Source organism: Hemibagrus wyckioides, linkage group LG12 (assembly GCF_019097595.1).
Source record: "Hemibagrus wyckioides isolate EC202008001 linkage group LG12, SWU_Hwy_1.0, whole genome shotgun sequence".
NCBI classification, from domain to species: domain Eukaryota; kingdom Metazoa; phylum Chordata; class Actinopteri; order Siluriformes; family Bagridae; genus Hemibagrus; species Hemibagrus wyckioides.
Window position 1 is genome coordinate 5,668,512 of NC_080721.1, and position 20,790 is coordinate 5,689,301.

Sequence of the window (20,790 nt, forward strand, 5' to 3'; positions counted from 1 at the left end):
TTTGGCCATATAAGTGTACTACTCTTTTCTTAAAGCATTTTTAGCTATGCGTTGCATACTGTATATTTATGTGATTATTTGTTTGTTTATTTGACCTGCTGAAAAATCTGACAAGCTACCAGCTACCAAGATGCAGGCTGAGCTGGTCAAACTGGTAGGCCATCTTTCCCCGCTGCTACATGCTGATAGAAAGGAAACAATTTCTGAGTGGTTGTTATTAAACGCTACACAATATGTCCAAACGTTTGAGGACATCTCACTAACGTGTGCTTGTTGAACATCCCAAACATCTCAGATGTCTTCTGGGAAGGCTTTCCGCTAGATTTTGAAGCGTAGCTGTGTGTTCATTCAATCGTACCAGCATCATTGTGTGTTCAGGTACTGATGTTGATTGAGGATTGAGTTAGGGTTCCAGTTCATCCTAAAGATGTTCAGTGATGTTCAGGTCATGGTCGTGTGCAAAAGTTCTTCTACTCCAACCTTGGCAAACCTTGTCTTCATGAAGTTCTGCTTTGTGCAAAGGGACCGGGACAGGATCGGGTCTCTCAGTTTCAGTGAAATGAAATTTTAATGCTACAACATACAAAGACATAGTGTGCTTCTGATATTGTGGGAACATTTTTGGAGAAGAAAGGTGTCAGGTGTCCACATAGTTTTGGCTTTATAGTGTATATGATTTCTATTCTCGGTTATAAATGTTCAAACTAAGTATTAATCATAGCCATGGAGTTAATTTGGAGATAATGTTAAACTTTGGACACTGGTTCTTTCTAGGCTGGGAGATCTGAGGTAGATGCATGCAGGCTAAGAGAAACTAATTGACTTCCATGCGTGGCTAATCACTCTACACTTAAATGGAAGGTTACTTCCGAAATCCTGCGCCACGACGTCAAAGATCAGCTCATAACACGCTAGTTCGTGACATAAACGCTTATAAGCGTTTTATTCGCCTGACACGGGCCTGTAAAAGGGACAGTTTCCGTGCTGCCGCTGTGGGCTTGCGCCGGATCGCCACGGCACTTCCGCTCGGCGCGAGGGCGATTACAAACACGCGCGTCCAGGCGACGGAAGAGGCTCGCGCAGACACAAAGAAAGGTAGCTGAAGAGGGGGGAGAAAGGGCTTCATAATAATTTTGGGTTTTTTAATCGGTTTCACAGTTTATCGTTGACCGTTCGTGATGAAATCGAGAGAGAGTGAGAGAGTGTGTGTGTGTGAGAGAGAGAGAGAGAGAGAGCGCGAGCGAGAGAGAGAGAGAGAGAGAGAGAGAGAGACTGACTCAGACTCAGACTCGGGTCTGTTGTTGTTGAACAGTCGCGTGCTTGAGCACGAGACGCCGCGAAGAAACCTAGCGTTCGGTCCACTCGACGTCGTTTAGTTGTCCGCTTGTTTGTTTGTTTGTTTTTGTTTATTGTTCGCGAAACCTTTACATGGCGGCGAAAGTTTGTTGAACTCGAGGACGGAGGAGGAAAAGTGAAGCGAATTGTGTGTGTTGGTGTGTGTGCGCGCGGCGTCGCCCAGTCGGTTCTTCGGTCCAGCCTGCTAGCTTTAAACGGTCACTTGTAGCCTTGTTGTTGTTAAATGTCGAGTTGTTTGTGTTGTTTGTGTCGACTCATATAAACACCGGCTTCCATTACAGAGCAAACTCAGGGGTCAGTAGGCTAATCTCGGTTTAGACAACTGGGTTATGAAATGAATCACCTACTCTTAGATAACAGGGCTGTTTAAATGGTCTCTCTCTCTCTCTCTCTCTCTCTCTCTCTCTCTCTCTCTCTCTGAGGTTACGCATTGTGTTATGGGAAAGTCTGGTGTTAAAGGTCACCACATCTGTCTTATTATTCTCCTTTTTGCACCCGATCCATCACACTGTAGTTGTCTTCTCAACGTTTTTGTATCTCCCATCTTGTCAAGGTCGCGAGGATGTCGGACGAGGATTCACGTGCCGGCTCTAGTTCGTCCTCCTCTTCATCTTCATCGTCGTCCTCGTCGTCCTCCGTCCGTCAGCAGTCGGAGAAAGACACACCTAGCAAGAAACGAGAGACTAAAGCCAGCGTGAACAAAAACTCCAAGCTCCTATCAACCAGCGCCAAAAGGTCAGTATGTAGACCTGCTTGAACCCTCACTAACCGCTTTATCCTGGTGGATACAGATTCTCCTATCCTGGGAGCACACCCTGGATCTCGATCAAATCTGGCCCACGAGATCCACTTTCCAGCACTAACCTTAATCAAACATGTGAGCACGCTAATAGGTGTCTTCATGGTTCATTAGAAAATCACAGGTAGAGGGGTGTGATCAGGGTTGGAGCTAAACTCTGCAGTGGATTGGCCCTCCAGGGCAAGATTTGAGGAACCCTGACCTACACACAAGTTGGAGTTGACCTATAGACGTGTTTTTAGGTAGAAACTCGCATAAGAACGCACTGAGAGTATTCTGAGTTCAGGATCGAACCCGGGATCATGGAGGTGTGACATGGCACCTCTATACGAACTATGCCAACATGCCTCTCACCCGCTGACGAGTGACGGGAACACATAAGCGTTCATCCATTTTCTCATGCAAATTTGTAAAATGCCCGAGCTGATCTGTCAGTGCCGGGTAATTTAGTCAAAACATAAAGAATTGGGTCACATGGTTATCTCTAGAGCGATCATCAGGGTTGAATATGATGAGTCTTGCTGCTCTATAAATCGTTCCACTGTGGAAATATTATTGTTTATTGACTATGGGACTAACGTGTGGGTTGATGCTGTATTATCGTTATTTCTGTGAGAAGTTAGTGGTTATCTCCTGCACTGTGTCATGGGAACAGGGTGAAAATGTCAAACTTTTGTATGCTAACTGTCTGGTTTTGCTCTTAGAAACAAGCTCTCGGGTTCTTCGTTTTTCGTATGACGTTGCATGGTGGCAGATTTTAGTTTCAGCAGTTCTTTCTGGTCCAGCGAGTTGTCCAGTGTCGGTATGGCCTGTGTTCGGTATGTAAAAGTCCAGTTCTAGCATTAGTTTGTTATACTGAAACCATTACGACACTTGCCACAGGGCAGTCTGTGTCGGCATGGCAACGCACAACACATCATCCAGCTGTGGCTTCTTTGGGAACTGTTTTCACCATCTGAGAATAAAGTGCAATGTTTCGATGTGTTAAGTGTCAGGGGCTCAATGTAAGCTTGTTTACAGAACTGTTGCATAAATGTAATATCAAGCTTGCAGCTGTGCTGATGTACTGAATATCAGTAGGTAATCAGAGCTGTGCTGATGTTCAGTACGACCTCATTTGTACGATTTCAATTGAATGACCGTTACAGAATTATAGCAGAGGTTAGTTAACAGTGAACAGTGTTAGCATGGATGTTTTGTAACCAAGCGTTAAATCCCCAAGAGCTTTTATCAGTTGGTGGAATGGTGGCTCGTGCAGGATAACGATAACTAAAGTGAATATAGATCGACGTGTCTGAAAGCTAAACATGTTGGTGTGGATTCATTATGAAATAAATAAGCTGGACTGCATTTGAAGGTGTGTTACTTTTAAAGATTAATAAGTGGGTAATTCGGTATGGATTTTTCTTCTAATGCCAGAGAGGACTCTGACCAGATCGGACCATAAAGGCATACAAGAAAAGAGAACTTTTTTTAAATGGCAGCCGTAGATTGGCTCACAGGCATCTAATGAGCAGGGCCAGATGTTACAGCACAACGTCCTCCTGCCCCCACGGTCATGCCCTAACAGTTTCTGATGCGCATGAAGCTGTAGAAACGGCTTCGGTGTTAAAGAATACACTTATAATCGTTTCATTTGTTTTTGTTTTCCAGGATTCAGAAAGAGCTAGCCGATATCATGTTGGATCCGCCACCAAACTGCAGGTAAGCGAGATGTTTGTTGGACGCTTACACCATCCATCGCACCTTCTTTAGCTTTCCTGAACAGTACACACAAAAGGAGGTTTGGTTTTGAGTCCTTTGGGGTAGTTAACAAAATCTCTTTAGAGCTTTACATTTAATCCTTTGACCAAGAATGGAGGTTCACTTAGAAATTTTAATATTGAAGCGCAAAGGTGTGATCTCAGAAACGTCAGCCGATCTTAGCCTGGTCTCTGGAATTACTCGATCCACACGAATCACGAGCGGGTTTTTTGTTTTGTTTTTCCATATGTGTTAAAGGAGCAATTAAGAACGAATCAGATACTTCTGAGCTTGGCAGACTAAAGTTTTTGATTAAAGCATCAATGTTGGGGAAGTGCAGATACATGGCTTTTGCTGTTTTTGTAGAAATTGCTGAAAGATGAGCACAAGGAGCCCGGTTCGGAGAGCGTTTCTGATCGTTATCTGATCTAGGAGTACTTATGAAAGTGGGTCAAATCTGATTTGGTGTCAACATGGCTTAAATAATTTAAAAAAAAAAAAAAAAACCCCACCAACCTCCACTGATCCGAATCCTATTGTGCTGCTTCAGCTTTTAATATGAACGTAGTGTGAGAGGATTAACCTCTGGGAGATGATGGGGGAGAAGAGCGCTGGTCCACAAGATGAATTAGATAATTGAGTCTGGTTTTTGGCTTTTTAATTTTATTTTTAAAACTTTTTTTTAAATATCAAGGTCATCAATACCTTGCTGTCTCTGTGTAATGTTTCAGTGACCTGGCGATCAGGCGAAAGAGCAGACATGTCACTACTCTCCAAAATGACTTCCTGTGTTTGTTCCCACCCTGAATTAACAATGAGCTCGAGGAGCTGTGTAGAAGTGCACCGGGTTTCCTGTTTTCTGGCTGCTTGTTGCATGTCATGCATCATCTGTTTAGATCATGCTGAGCCAAAATCATTTACACACACCGTTTATACAAGGTGATTTATATACATATTTTTTTGAAGCAGTTTCAGTTTTCAGCTCGCTTTTTCAGAACTCTGTTCACTTCATGTTTAGGTCTCCATCAAATGTAAATTAGCCGACGAGGGCTTTGTTGATAGCTGTGAGGTTAATAGATTTTGCTGCCTCTTGTTTGTGCCTTTACTCTGTGCTTCCAGCATAGAAATGTGTCCCGTCTATGCTTCGTATCAGCACAAGAGCAGGACTTGCTGTGCTGCATGTTTAGGTGAACGTGTGGTGAGGTTTTTAGGGACAAGTCAAAAGCTTTATTGTCATTTTTAACCTGGATGGCATTTTGGTTCCACTGGTGTTGCATCTAGAAATGCACTATATAGCCAGAAGTTTTGGGACACCCCCCCATATCACTGAATTCAGGTGTTTTTCAGCGGTTGGGCTAGGCCTCATAGTTCCAGTGAAAGGAACTCTTTAATGCTTCAGCTTCATACCAAGACATTTTGGACGATTTCATGCTCCCAACTTTGTGGGACCAGTTTGGGGATGACCCCTTCCTGTTCCAACATGACTGTGCACCAGTGCACAAAGCAAGGTCCATAAAGACATGGATGAGCGAGTTCGGTGTGGAGGAACTTCACCTGAGTCCTGACCTCAACCTGATAGAACACCTTTGGGATGAATTAGAGCGGAAGGGGTCATCCCCAAACTGTTCCCACAAAGTTGGGAGCATGAAATCATCCAAAATGTCTTGGTATGAAGCTGAAGCATTAGAGTTCCTTTCACTGGAACTAAGGGGCCGAGATCAACCCCTGGAAAAACACCTGGATTCAATGATTTGGAGGGGTGTCCCAAAACTTTTGCCAATATAGTGTATGTAGGTCAATGTAAAGCAACACATTTTTTACATAAGGTAAAAGCAGCCAGTGTGCATGTTCTGGATGAAGCATAAAGCCTCTCTGTAGCACATTGGTCCTGTCAAATTACATCCGTTCAATCTTTCATTCACTCGACCTGAACAAATTCCTAATCATGAGAAGGAAAAGTGCATTTCTCTTCACCCCCAATCCCCCCCCCCCCTCATTTCAGCTTACAATGCTGTTGAGAGTCATTTATCCATTTCAAAATATTCCTAGACCGTGCTTCTTGTGAAAATCGGCCATCCATCATGTGGTACATGTTAACGGTCTTTTAGCCGGTGATGTGACGAGTGATGTCTGCATGCTGACGACTTGGGCTCTGTGTTCTGCTGCTGTCTGGACCTTGACATGAGAAGTGATAAGGTGTTAACCTGCAGCTTTGTGTACATGTGTTTTATCACTCTTGTTTCACGTCAAGTAGGTTCTTATCACATACAGATGTAACATTAGGAATAAAATATAGCTCTAGAGTAGATATGAGATAACCGGCAAGAGAATAATCAACACAGTGCAAAAGTCAGGAAGTACAATGAATAGTATTAGTACTACTGAGTGGAAGGTTGAGTTCAAATCCCAGTACTGCCACTGCTGGACCCTAGAGCAAGGCCCTTAACCCTCAACCGCTCAGTTGTGTAAATGTTGAATGCTCTAGAGAAGTGCTATAAATGTAGATGTAAATAAAGACGGTCTATGGTCAACAAACTATATACAGTAAACACCACAGAGAACTAGAGGTGACAGGATATCTTTCTTTTCTGAAACTGATACTGAAACCGTGAGGAGCAGCTGATTTTTTTCAATTCTCAAAATAGAATTTTTTTTTTTTTTTTTCCTTTCAACCTTCAAATGCTTCGATGCTTAAGAATATGAAGGAAAAATACATAGCTAAAAACATGAGGCTGCACCATTTTTGGTTTAGTTTTATTAAAATTAAGCTCTCTTTGACTAGCAACCTTTCATATTTGAGCATTTATTATTTCCAAAATCATCTCTTCCTTTTCTTACAGGATCAAATGAAATAAATGTTTAATATTACATACGCTGGTTTCTGATATCAGATCAGTGCTCTCTAGGGCAATATCGCTGGATGATGCAGGATAAAACCGATATTGTGATGTCAGGATACACTTTTCACTGTTGTGATATCTTTTAAAATGTGTTAAAAAATTTTAATTTTTTTATGGCGATTAGAACCCGATGTAGATCTGGTGCCTTTTTTTTTTTTTTTAAACTTTCTACTGGCTGAATCTTTGTCCTTTTTCACTAGCTTTTCAGCGCTTCCTTCTGCACCCTATCGTCAAATACTTTTTTTTTTTTTTAAGCTTTAAGCTATTTTTGAATGCAGCATTAATGTTTTGCTAGTGGTTTGTTTAGGATGCTCGTACTACATTGTGTGTGGAAATATCTTGATGGTTTTTGTCATCTTCCACCTTCAGTGTCAGAAATACCAACCTTCCTCCCCCTTTCACACCAAGCTGTATGTATATGTGCAGAATGTGTGTAGTTATAAACCACATGATGATTTTGCTAGGTGCATGCTTAACCATAATCAAGATGAAACACTTGTTTTCTGCCCTCCCGTATCCACCTCTGTTCAGTTTCTCTTCGGGACGACTCTTTAACCCGTGTTTTTGCATTTTTGTAGTGTTTTTGGAATTTGTGTGCAGGTGAAATACAAACAGCCTCAGCACTAGAAACCTCGTGGTTGCTCTGTTGAGGCTTTACTCTGCGTTATAACACACAAACGTGTATTGTGTGGTTTAGACAGTTAGGTCAGAGGTGGCTATTATTGAGTGAAGTTGAGCGCCGGTGGTCTCGAACCTGCGTGCACTTCAGGAGCTGCCTCTTGCAAGCTCGTCTTTGTTCGTATCGTGTGCACACCGTTATCGCCAGTTTGTGGAAATGATTAGCTTCCTGTTCGCAGAAATCTTGGTGATGGATTTCCCTTTTTTTTTTTTTTTTGTTCCACTGTTTAATCCAGCAGACTGACTGATTCACAAGTGTTTTGGGGTTTGCCTGGGTGTTGAAAGATTTGACTGTGCAGGTGATGAGTTGGATAATGACGCACAGCACGGGCACAACGTGTTATTATTCCCTCATGAGCTTTCTTTAATACATCAAGGCATACCGAGACTTTATTACATTAACATTATTACTCTCAAGACACACTGAGTTTTTTTTCCCCAGCATTTCGGCGCTTTTAGCATCTACTCTGCTGTTCCTTCTCTCTCGCTCTGTATCTTCTCGGCTACTCGCACTACTCAGCGTTTGCGCTCGGGTTTTATTGCCGCTTTAATACGCACGCTAATTAATCCGCCTAGTAAACGCTGCGGTATAACATTTTTAATCGTCGCTTCAGAGTCTTGAGCCCTATTCGGATGGGATTAAATTAACATGGGGTCCTGCGGTAGTTCCGTCTTCCCCTCTGGGATTTTAGTTTGGTTCAGATATCTGCATTTTGTCTTTCTCGGAGAGAATCGCAAACCCAATTGCTGACTGTTTTCCATCAAACCCAGATGCACGTCGGATGTTTGACACTTGCTGCTGGCTGTATTTAGTCTCTTGGCTTGTCCTGAGTCATCATGGCTCATGGACAATACAACCTGATAAAAGCTTGCACCTCCTGTGGTCAGTCTTATTGCTTACAAGATGTGAGTAACTTGTTACAGCTATCCTGATAATTAATCCAACCCAAATATGGCATGGATTGCTGTAATGTACAATGACGTTTACTCCAAATGTAGTCTCGGATCTGTCAAACTTTTCTGAATTTTACGTTGCTTACCGGAATCGAACACCAGCGTCCGCTTGAGCGAGCTGATGCTAAAAAATAGTCTCAAAGCAGTATAGAAACATAAGAAAAAATGATTTTAAGTTTAAACTATTTATCCCTATTGAGCAAGCCTGAGGTGATGGTGGTGAGGGAAAAACTCCCTGAGATGATCTGAGGAAGACACCTTGAGGAACCAGGCTCAGAAGGGAACCTCGATCTCATTTGGGTGACACTGGACAGGAAATGATGTAAATGGAAATAATTTCCTCAAAAACACGAGGCAGTACACTTACGAATCTGAAATCATTCAGTGTTTTGAACTATGACCTGATGCAGCCTGAAGCTCCGCCCCCTTCCTCCATTACATGCGTCATCCTCACTTTGTCAAGATGAATAAAGACCATGAAGTTCATTAACGTATTTCCATAAATAAATAAACATCAGTTTTCTATATTAGGGATGCTACCGAAAGATTCCCCTGAATGTTCTGGACGGTTTAATCGTTAATCTCACGTCGGCATGTGATTGTGTGTAATGCAGCTGGAGCTGAGTGATGTACGTTACAATTAAATGCACTTATGTAATAATTTGCAATAGTCAGGTGACTGCTTTTAAACTCCTCTGCTTGGCAGCTACAGGTAAAAAACGAACCCAGATGCATGCTGCGCATCTCCCGGGTGCTTGGTGCAGTTGATGGTCTGAGACTGATCTGTATGCTCACTGACTGGCGTAACAATCTCGCAGTGTCTTCCTCGACTCTGAACAGCGGCGTATTTTACAATCGAGGCTTCAGACTCGACGCCTCCAAACTGACGTCCGTCGTTACCTTGACGAGGTTGTCCTTGTATTAAATGCGATTCCTCCGAAAGGACAGGCGATTTAGTTACACGTGTCAAATTCCTACACGGCTTTTACAGGACTGAATAGAAATGAGAGTTTATTGCCCAGCACCAGCGCTGAGAGACCGTGAGCGCTGGATCTCCTTATCGCCAGTCGTTCTGCTCTGGTGCTTCTCTTATTCCCCTGGCTTCTTTCCTTTTTCTCTTTCCTCTCCAACACGTATATGCTTTACTTTTTTCTCTCTTCTATGCTCTTTTATTATTTTTCTGTCTCCTCCTTTTCATCTTTATTATTTTCCCTTTTCTTTACAGTCTTTTTTTTTTTTTGTTGTTGTTCTATATTGCTCCTTTTTTTTCTCCTTTTTCCTTTTTTTTTTTTTTTTCTTCCCCCTCCATCCTTTCACTCTCTTTTCTCACTAATTTGTCTCATGTGCTTCTCACACTTTCTCTCTCGTCCTGTTTTTCCTGGTGTCTCTGCCATCCCTCCGTCTTTTCCCCCTAGTGTGGATTTTGGCCGATGGGTGTCTGTCACACGTTTGGGATTCCTCACATTCCTGACTCGAGAGGGCGAGACTGAAATTAAAAACAGTGGTGCCGCTCTAATTGCCCTGCTTGTGCTCTGTGCTGCTAGGCCTTTTCTGTTTTTGCTTGATGGGCTGCTTGTTGTTCAATAAAGTGTGGGTGTGTGTGTGCGCATTACAAAACCCCTGGGTGCTGTGACCTTTTGCGTTGTAACACTACAGCGAGCTAATGTTTATAGATGCAGTCAAAGCAGCACTGACACAAGGCTGAAATCTGACCTAATGTGGATTTCCCCTTTTAACACAGATTCCCCTGATTGAGTTCTCCAGCTCTGTTTATCCTGGCAGGGCTTTGTAGTTCTGTCGCTTGAAATTCAGTGGAATTGCCTGAGAAATTCCAGCGTAATCAGACAAGAGGTTGTGCGGTCGCATGCTAAATGTGTTTAGAGCGCTGGAGTCAGTCATGGGTGGATGATTGGCACCCGGAGCGTCGCTCTGCACCTGATGAAGTGTTCCTCATCAAAGAAACCCTACTGGGAAACCTCTTTAGGAGATGTGCCTCTTATGTAAGATGTGAGCAATATAATGAATTTGTTGCATTTTATTTTTAGCGGCGGGGGGGACTCTAAAAGACACAGTTAATGTAAAAAGAGGTTTTGCTCGTTCATTGAAACAGCGTTATGATATCTTCCTCAGATTGTTTGCTTGCATGTAAAGATCAGATAAAGCAAAACCTCAAAATTCACTTGTAACTACTTCCTCCCACTTCAGCTGCTATGCTGCTCTAATCCCAACTCCTCGTGGGTCTTACTAACGTGTTTTGACTCGTTTATAGGACTAACTCCTTGTTTTGTGGCTGTTGGTCAACTGTTCATGTAGGTAATTGGTAGTATTTTAACATGTCTGAACTTGAGATGTAAACCACACACATTCACATCAGATCTGAAAGTCGTAAGGTGTGTGTGGTGTCACACATGAGTGGGTTTAGTGTTTGTTTCTTCCAACATGTTCATTGAAAGTATCCTCCAGGTATAGTTCGCAGACTTAGACTTTTTTTTTTTTTTTTTTTGGTGCTGGACCCAACATTATCATAGATATTATTGTTTATGGGGTTTAGTTTGTTTCTCATTACCCGAGTTAAATAGGTTTCTTCCCATCTTCAGTCTGAGTAATCACATGAGTAATTAAAATGAAACAAATGATTTATATTGTGAGCACACTCCAATTATACACTGATCTGGCATAACATTATGACCACCTGCCTAATCTGTTGGTCCCCCTTTTTGCTGCCAAAACAGCCCTGACCCATCGTGCACTGTGTATTCTGACACCTTTCTATCAGGACCAGCATTAACTTCAGCGGTTTGAGCAACAGTAGCTCTGTCTGTTGGATCGGATCACACGGGTCAGCCTCCTCTCCCCGTGTGCATCAGTGAGTCTTGTCCGCCCATGGACCCTGTCACCGGTTCACCACTGTTCCTTCCTTGGACCACTTTTGATAGATACTGACCACTGCAGACCGGGAACACCCCACAAGAGCTGCAGTTTTGGAGATGCTCTGATCCAGTCGTCTAGCCATCACAATTTGGCCCTTCATCAAACTCGCTCAAATCCTTACGCTTGTCCATTTTTCCTGCTTCTAACACCAACTTTGAGGACAAATATTTATTTGCTGTCTAATATATCCCCCACTAACAGGTGCCTTGATGAGATCATCAGTGTTATTCATGGCACCTCTCAGTGGTCATAATGTTATGGCTGATCAGTGTACAATATACTTGGTGTGTTAAGTTGAATGTTAGTTGAGAAGTCAGCAGTTTTTCTTTTAAAGTTATGTAGTATCAGTTAGGTTGAAAATCATGTTGAAATGTAATTATTTAGTGGAGTTTCCTGTTCATATTTTTTGTAAATCACTGGCTTGAATATTTTAGCATGTATCTCCTGAGTAATTTATCAGCTTCTCGTCACACGAGTCCTCCTGATAATATTCCAGGACATCATGTGCTTGGGCTTGTCGTCATAGACCGCTTTGTGTTCATCCTCGAACCCCTTTCTTAATAATTGCTGTTAAATTACTGCGGGGCATGTATGAGCGTGGTGTAGCGCTGTTTGTGTATATACACAGTAATCTTTTCACATATACATGGTTGGATCTATTCCAAGCCCCCTGTGGCTATGCCTGAAACAGTGGAAAGTAGCAGACACTATATACTGTGCAAAAACAGCACAAATTTCTTTTCCTTTTTTTCACATTTTTGTTCGTGCCATATCCCATTAACCAGCATACAATTTACTTTTTCTTTTTCTTGGGACTTCTCCTCAGCATTTGCCAGCATTGCTACTTGGAGCCATTGTTAAGTAAAATAAGGGCTACACGAGCACTGCGACATCGTGAGAGTCGATCTGATAACCGCGATGTGAATTGAGAAGTGACTAACAACCGGTTCAAGTGTATATACAGGGTGGATACACAGGGAAAAGGGACTGCACGAGATTTCATCATGGTTCCCCAAAACAGCACAAATCTACATGATGAATGTTTGCTATATTTCAGAAAGGCAAATAAAATGGCAGATTTGGGGGTTTTACTGTACAGTTACACACATTGCAGTTTGTGTGTGAAAATGGTTCAGGTCCAAGTCTCATGCTTGGTGTATTCTTATCCCAGGACTTTTAATCTTCACAATCTGCTCTCACTGAAATGCTTTCAACACACTCGCTACTGTTGATTATTTGGTCTGCATGTTTCAATTTGGCACAGGTTTTATGCCAGATGCCCTTCCTGACACAACCCTCCCATTTAACCCAGGCTTGGGACCGACAGAGTTAACTCTTCAGTGGCTGGGTTAGCGTCCTGCCTGGGAATCGAACCCGGGCCGTGGCAATGAGGGCGCAGGATCCTGCCGCTGGACCTCCAGGAGGCTTTTACTGTGCGTGTAATCATTAATCCCACTATCCGGTGTCAATTTTGAGTCCGTTTCTTCATGTTGTCCTGTCGACACCGTCCCCTCTGGCTTGTTCATTATGGAACCTTTTTATTTCTGTAAAGCTGCTGTGTTAAAAATGCAGCATCAGTCATTTACACTGTAGTTCTCTTCACCATCCAGAATACTGTGCGTGTGTTTTTCTCTCTGTAGATCTGTTGTTCTCACTACTTCAGCAGATACAGGGCAGTGATATAATCTGTGTGTATAAAGGGTTTGTGGTGAAAACACGGCGTTGCTCAGCAGAAGCGTCAATTTTGGGCATGAGTAGAAACCTCAGGCTCCATTTACTCAGAGATGAGTAATTTTAGTTTAGTATTTGCACTTGGCCTAGTGGACTTATTTATATCTAGGAATTTATTTTTGTATCTTGAAGTGGTTTTGTTTTGCTCATTTCACTCACCTCATAGCACTGACCTTGTGCTCTGTTTGTTTATTTTTGTTGGTGGTGGGGGTTTTTTTTTATTTTTATTTTTTTAATCACTCCATAATCGTTCTACGTATATATTTATGAATCCCTGGCTGGGAGACACGCCCCATATCAAGCATGGCATGCTTATGGTTGCATTTATCTCTTCAATTAGTTGCTAGTGTTTTGTTTTGTTTTTTTAACCAGAATGTATACATTTTGTTTATTAATCTGCGTATAGCATACTGGAGCTTTGATTTGATATTGTGATCCTGTTATAACCAATGATGATGCACAAATTCTTCAAATTTCAATATGCTTTCCAAACTGGTTTCTTGAACAGGTTTGCCTACGCTCGAGGCAAGACTCTATTATCAAGCTACAAGAGCTGCACGTTCCCCAGCCGAACTAGTCCTCACACTAACGTCTGAACAGTCACCCAATCGGTTTCGCATCAGATCACACGGCCAGACTTCTTAAAGTCTGGCCTAAAATTTTAGATTTACCAGAATGACTCATGGGTTTAAATAATCGAGACTTCCCCTTCCCCATCCAGCAGCGAGGTAAAACTTCTCAGCTGAGAGACTGAATGCCTTCAAGGTTATTGCAGAAGCCTGATCAGCTTTAGAGATAGCTCAGCATTCCTTTGTCGGAATCAAGGACTGTAATGCGCAGCGTGAAAAGACCACGGCAGGAAAACTAGTCTTTCTGTATACGCTGCCCTTTTTGTGATGGCTTGTAATATCGGACAAGGTACAAAATGGTTTAAGCAAAGCTACTGATTACTATTTACAATGTTGAACCCTGTACTAACAGTGTAAACCTCTGGCCTCCACATGAGACATGATTTTGATTGGATATTTGTTGATGCCAGTAAATCTAGTATGATATGGTTCGATTCAACAGGCAAGACTTTGGCATTGATGCGGTTTGATTTGAAATGGCTTCTGATTGATGCATATACAGCTCTGTTCTGGTTAAGGCTGACCGTTAAATTGATGATTTAACTTTTTTTTTTTAGGTATCTATTGCTGGAAAATCACCTTTTGAGCCTATTAAAGTATTTACAAACAGTTTTTACATACTGAACCCATTTCAATAATCAATATGAAGCAGCTTCTGCTTTGCCTCGATTCGTTGCACTTGTCACCTTTTAGAGGTAAAGATTTTTCACATAGTTATTATTCAAATATGCATCTTGCAGTTAGACGAAAGCCTAGGCTTTCCTTTTTAGACTGGATTTAAAGAAACTACATTAAAAAACGAAAAGAAATGAGTAAGAAGAACTAGAATATGAATCGTCTGGTCATTACACCTGACAGATATAAGGTTTTGTTTCTGTAGAGAATAAACAAATTTCTTTGCTTCTTTGTTAAATCTATGCCTCATTGTGTCTTGTCTTTCTTCCCTTCCCCAGTGCCGGCCCAAAAGGTGACAACATCTACGAGTGGAGGTCCACCATCCTCGGTCCTCCAGGCTCTGTGTATGAAGGAGGAGTCTTCTTCCTCGACATCGCCTTCACTCCAGACTACCCCTTCAAGCCGCCCAAGGTGAGAAGCTTTCCACGAAATTGCAATTTCTATGTTTCTGCTCTGGGTAATGAGGCCAAAACAAACTCTGGCTGTGTGGTTTTGATTTGGGTTTTAGAATGCCAGTCAGTCGTTTCATCTTTCTGCCAAATTGCAAACCAATATCAAAATCCTGCTGCTCGCTGCTGATGTTTTTAAGATGATACGGTTACAGGAAATTACAGAAAAACCTGCAGTGGATCGTGACAAGCAAATGCAGGCCATATGTAGACAATCTTCTCCGCCACTTCCAAAAGGAGCAGAACGCTATTTATGCCAAATTCTGCGCTACTATTACGGCCAAAGTGTTTATTCTCGCGGTATTTGTGACCGTGGTATCTCTTCATTGTGACGTTAGATGCCGCGTGCACTGTAGGAAATGGATCATGAAAATGGTAAGCTCCAGCTAAGACTGATTAATACGTGTTCATGCGAGCTGTCAACACCAGTATGTTTATAATGCCACCAAACTGACTGTAATGACAGCAGAGTAAAGCTGCTCTGAGGATTATAGCGGCGGGATCAAAAAAAATGACAGTGCTGCCATATTTACACAAAGCCATGAGGTCACTAGATATTTTAGTGGTGGTGATTAAACCTATTGTGTTGCTTTATAGACCTGTTATTTGTAGCAGGTTTTTGTTGGCGGAGAATTCTGGCTCAGAGTTTCCTCACACGCTTTTCCAATTTTCCCCTCTTGCTGGTATTAAAGCAGAGTCTTAGCTCCTGAAGACTGCTGTGTTCGGCGGTCACTGATGGGCCATTTGCTCTGAATTTGCGTCTTTATGACCTTTGAGCTGCTTTCCCCCAATTTATTTTATTTTATTTTTGTTTGAATCACCTGATTTGTGTCTCCTTCATTCTTCAGCCATTTGGTTATCACGTTCCTCATTGTGATTTTGCTGTTGGATATATAAAATGGTTTTCAGTGCTATTTATTTTTCCTCCTCCCAAAATGACTTGACTCCATAACGAACATGAAAAAGCATGGTTTTTAAACACGTGTAATTATAGAGCCGAGCTGTTCAGCTCATTTTAGCCTAAGAAGAACAAAGGGCAAATGCATGGTAAATGAGTTTTGTCTGTCTTCTGCTTGCACAAAACATCTGTCACTAAAAGGATCCCCCCCCCCCCCCAAACATCTGAAGAGGTTTTGTGTTGCGTTCCATTCCATAAATATACCAGGGGGTTGCATTATGAACGCTTACTAGTCGACTTGTAAATTTCTTTTTTTTTATAAAAAAAAAAAAAAAAAACTAGCAGGCTGGACATCTTTTCCAGAGATAAAGCAGATACCGAATTAGGACTTTTTTTATTAGTGCAGTTAAATTCTAATAAACACCAGTAAAGTTAGACCACACTTTAATTTTAAACAGCTATTCTCTGGCACCAAATAATAAAAACAATGTCATTATATTACACTCTTTCCAAATTAATTCCACACTTGAGCATGGAGCATTTAATTAGAGGTGCGCATCAGGCCCGGGTTCCTGTAGGACCCAGCAGTTTGTGGGAGAAGCCTGGTTTTTACTGTCCTGAAGTAAGTAAATGTAAATGGGATTGAGGAAAGTCATGTTTAACAGGCAAGGGTAGTGACTCCTGTATCCGCCTCACGCCTGGTGTAGCTTGGGGTTGGAGTAGTCTGATTCACTGACCTTATCCTAGTCAAGGTCATTATGGTTTAGTTTATCTTTATGGCTTGGTTGTTTTCGTTCATGAGAAAATATCAGTGGAGAAGGTTTTGGCCACCGGATCATCACACTTGCATGTGTTTGTTGAACTTCCCATTTTAGATTTATTCCTCTTTTCTGTTAGGCTTTCTATTAGATGATGTAGAATGTGTGTATCCCCACCCCACATGTGGCTGTGGGGATTTGTGTTCATTCAGCCAAATGAGCATTAGTGAGATCAGACACTGTTGGGTGAGGAGGTCCGAGTGTGTAGTTCATCCCATTGGAGTCTAGTAGGGTTGAGGTCAGGGCTCTGTACTAGCCTTGGCTGATCATCTGTTCATGGCTTTCACAACTGGTCATGCTGGACCAGGTTTGGGCCTCTTGGTTCCAGTGAACTGAAATTGTAATGTTACAGCATGCCTATGGGTGAGATGGTCGGGTGTCTGTATAAACTTTTGGCCATGTATGTAGCTGCAGGAGCATGTGGGATAGCTATATAAAAATCTAAAATGAATCATAAACGTAATATGAAAATGATTAAGTTCCATTATAAGAAAATTTTAAAAACTTCTCCTTGTACAATGTGTAGTCGAGTGTAGAATTTGCTTCATCTAGTCTGTAATATTACTGGTCTAATGAAGTCTCACATTCGAACACTTTTTCCTGCATTTCATTACTCTCAGCCTGAACACTGTTTTTGTCGACCACTTCAACACCCACGGCAGGGATTAATGAGTGTACGAGTCCGACAAGTCTACACAACCCTGTGTTAATAATGATTAAACTGGACTTTAAATCTGGCCTGGGTCAGTGGGCCTTGTTAATGGGCTAACATAACCTGAGGGGTGTGTGTGTGTGTGTGTGTGTGTGTGATCATCTCGCAGGTGACATTTCGTACCAGAATCTACCACTGCAACATTAACAGTCAGGGAGTGATCTGCCTGGACATTCTGAAGGACAACTGGAGCCCAGCGCTAACCATCTCCAAGGTCCTGCTGTCCATCTGCTCTCTCCTCACAGACTGCAACCCCGGTAAGATGTTTAGTAACTTCCTGTTGCTGAGTTTCTGACTATGGTTGAAATCCTGAAAAACATGTAAAGGGCAAGGCCTAGTTTACAGTTTTATTTATGCAGGAATGAAAGAAGAAATGGAGTTAAGTCAGTGTAAGAATGTGAGGCGTATGTTCCATCAGTTATGTGTTTGTTCTACAGAGGGCACAACACGATGATGTAACCCAAATAGCACATGGCTTAAATGTGTGTTTGGCAGACGCTGTGTTCAGAATCACATGCTTCGGGTACAGAAAAGCATATAATCCAAGTCTAGGCCTTTTTCGGTTTTCCATAAAATGAAAGCCTCTACTCCGAGACAGAAACGATCTAAAGCACAGGTTCCCAACCCTGCTCCTGGAGTGCACCCTAGCCTGCACACTTTAATCTGTTCCCCTATCCTACTCTGGGTGTGTCCGAGCAGATCCGGATACGCGAGTCAGTAAGGAGAACCAAGGTTTTCTTTCCACCTGAATCGTATCACACTTTTCTTTGCTCCCCCCTTCTTTATTTTTTGGTACCAACAATCAGATTCTTAGCTACATGCACGAAAACATGCAAACGGGCATCTGTTCTCGGATCAGAATTAGTATAATCATTTCCCCCTGATGCTTTCAGTGCCACCATTTGCTCTACATATGTAAGCAAATCACAGGTTCCAGTCTAGAGTTTCTACAGAGATCAATAAAGTGTTCAGGTTCCTCCACTGAACGGAACACTCCGAAAAACCAAAACGGGTAATATAACATAACCAATAGTGTTACTCATCATGTAGTACAGAGAGCAGATCATTTCCGCACATGATGCAGATCACACCATGACCCTAAACCGCTGAGGACCAGGAGTAAAGCTGCTTTCACACTTCACCTAAAAATACATACAGGTGTGAAAACATCTTAAAATGTGCAAGACCGGGGTACTCCAGGACCTGAGCTGAGAACATGTTCTCTAAATCGTGTTTTTTAACGGTGACATTTTTCTTTAAAATGACTTGCAAGTGAAACAGAATGCAGTCCACACACACAGCTGAATAACCGATGATGGATTTTGCTAATTTGTTCTCTGGGATTTTAAACTCGTAACCTTTTGGTCATTAGCACAGAACCGTAACGGCTGAGCTACCACAGGCCATAATGAACTGTAAACCGAAGCTAGTGACCTTTTGACTCTTGGAGCATGATGGGATAAAAATCCAGGAATAACTCGTCTCTCATGTGGTCTTGGGCTGAAGTTGCAGCGTTGCCAGTCATGGCCATATGCTGGAGCTCGGCCCGTAACAAGACCTAGAATATAGCAGAGTACACAGCTCTGGCAGTTACAGGTGTGAGCATTCATCCAGCTGTTTAATGCTCATGTATGCTGCTGCAGACATTTTCTTTTATTATTATAATATTGTAATGGTGATTTTACTTTAGAAAGGAAAATGTGCTATCTAGGGAATTCTTCCAGATTAACTGTTTAAATTGGCTGCATCTCAAACCACATCCTCTTTAGATTTATACATGTGTTCGTTTTTATTCCTCATTCATTTTTTTTTTTTTTTTAAAACCAACACTGTGCTCCCTCTCTTAAAGCCGACCCTCTGGTGGGAAGCATCGCCACTCAGTACACAAACAACAGACCGGAGCACGACAGGATAGCCAAACAGTGGACCAAGCGCTACGCCACATAATCCCCCACCGCGAGGGAAGAGTGCTACTGATGGAGGGATGGCTCGGGGGAGAAGGATGTTTAATGGGGAGGGGAGGGTAAGCGGGTGGTGTAGGGTGGGTGAGGGGGTGCTGAATGGGTTCGGCTGTAGGATAGAGTGTACAAGGAGTGTTTTATGGTGGAATTAAAGTCTTATTTCCTGATATTGTCATTTAATGTGACCCCCCCCCCCCCTTTGGCCCATGTAGAATCTACTTTGGCAATAATGGATCTTAACGCGTCTTCCTTTATTTTGTTTTCGTTTCATTTCCGCTCTTGTAAATTGATTTTAGTTTAGGGCTTCAAAAGGGGGCCATCATTATCAATCCTTATTGCGTGTAAAAAAAAAAATAAATAAAAAAATAAAAAATTTGACATCTGGTACAATGTCTGACTGTACAATGAATTTCTCTCCTTCTGCTTATTAAAGTTCCATTCAACGTACACACTCTGTCTGCGTCAGCAATGATTACCCGCGGCTGCATGACCAAATCGGCCACAAACGCATTCGTAAAATGACGCGCTCGCATTTCTCTGGTTGAGTAATATAGTTGTGGTGGTTTCACCCACAAGAGTCCTGTATTCTTCTGCTGTATTGGATCATATCAAACAGAAAAGCTTTCTTTTTTTACTGGTTCTTTTTAATCTACCATTATCAGGTATTTATTGCATTTAAATATATGTAACTAGTATAAATATATGAAACTAGTTATTAGTTGGGATGCATCAGTAATATTTTTGCTTATAAATACATCTTTCCATGATACTGATTAGTAATATGAGTAACCTTTAACATGAATCCGAGACCTCATGGAACAGTGTTTTATTTCCATAGTTGACACTGTGGGCAGTACATGCTCCTGCGCTTACAATGCCAGGCTCACTGATATAAAAAAAAAAAAAAAAAAAAATTAACTGATCGATTTACAAGAAGTGCACTAGCTAGCTGGACCGAGAGCAGTGACTTTTTCATGCTTGTTTCACAATTTGTTGCACAAAAGTACCTTTTTTCTTGCGTAGGGGAGTCGTTTAGTGTCAGGCGTGTTATTTTCACTCATGATGCCCCGATTTTAGATTTAACTGCTAGCAGTGACATCCTAGTACAGAGTTTATTATGTTTTAAGATTTCAGGCTAGAGAAGGTTTTATTGGAAGATCATGTCTGTTGTGGTTTTCACACGGCACAGTCTGCTTTAATTTGATTATAATCATTATTGGTAAAACGTGTCCAGATCAGAGATAAATAAACGACGGAAAACCGCAAAGCTTGTACCGTAGCTCACCCCCACCCCCCCACCTCCAGTCTTTTAAGAGAGTTTATTGATTTCTGTGATATCCCTATTGATGCATCCCCAGTGATTAGACTAGACTGTTCACTTAAAGTGAATGGGTTTTTAAGCCAAACTTCAATAACAAAAGTCAGGCTATAAATGTCAACTTGGATATAATGCGTTCTCGTCAAGTGAATAGACCAGGAGTTGAAACATGTTATTGTGTACACTTTTTTTTTTTTTTTTTTTTTTTTTAAATACGGTTCATGAAATAAATCTGTGC

The 20,790-nt window shown here is 41.8% G+C and overlaps 1 protein-coding gene across 3 annotated transcripts; it reads left to right on the forward strand.

Moving 5' to 3' along the window:
• Window positions 1-664: 664 nt before the first annotated feature.
• On the forward strand, window positions 665-19,681 carry ube2e1 (ubiquitin-conjugating enzyme E2E 1). Of its 3 annotated transcripts, none has more exons than XM_058404610.1 (6): window positions 665-1,095; window positions 1,910-2,091; window positions 3,809-3,859; window positions 14,675-14,807; window positions 17,383-17,530; window positions 19,123-19,681. In XM_058404610.1, exons 2-6 carry the CDS (start codon window positions 1,919-1,921, stop codon window positions 19,218-19,220), a joined length of 603 nt encoding a protein of 200 aa, XP_058260593.1. In that variant the 5' UTR covers window positions 665-1,095; window positions 1,910-1,918; the 3' UTR covers window positions 19,221-19,681. The 3 variants fall into 3 exon arrangements, with proteins under 3 accessions (XP_058260593.1, XP_058260594.1, XP_058260595.1); XM_058404611.1 differs by lacking the exon at window positions 665-1,095 and adding an exon at window positions 1,272-1,650; XM_058404612.1 differs by lacking the exon at window positions 665-1,095 and adding an exon at window positions 1,272-1,553.
• Window positions 19,682-20,790: the final 1,109 nt, after the last annotated feature.

Bases quoted from the DNA above. Each gene is read 5' to 3' on its own strand.
- ube2e1 (XM_058404610.1), top strand. From the start codon at position 1,919: ATGTCGGACGAGGATTCACGTGCCGGCTCTAGTTCGTCCTCCTCTTCA. The intron at 14,808-17,382 runs GTGAGAAGCTTT...ATCATCTCGCAG, and splicing joins ACCCCTTCAAGCCGCCCAAG to GTGACATTTCGTACCAGAAT. The intron at 17,531-19,122 runs GTAAGATGTTTA...CCTCTCTTAAAG, and splicing joins CCTCACAGACTGCAACCCCG to CCGACCCTCTGGTGGGAAGC.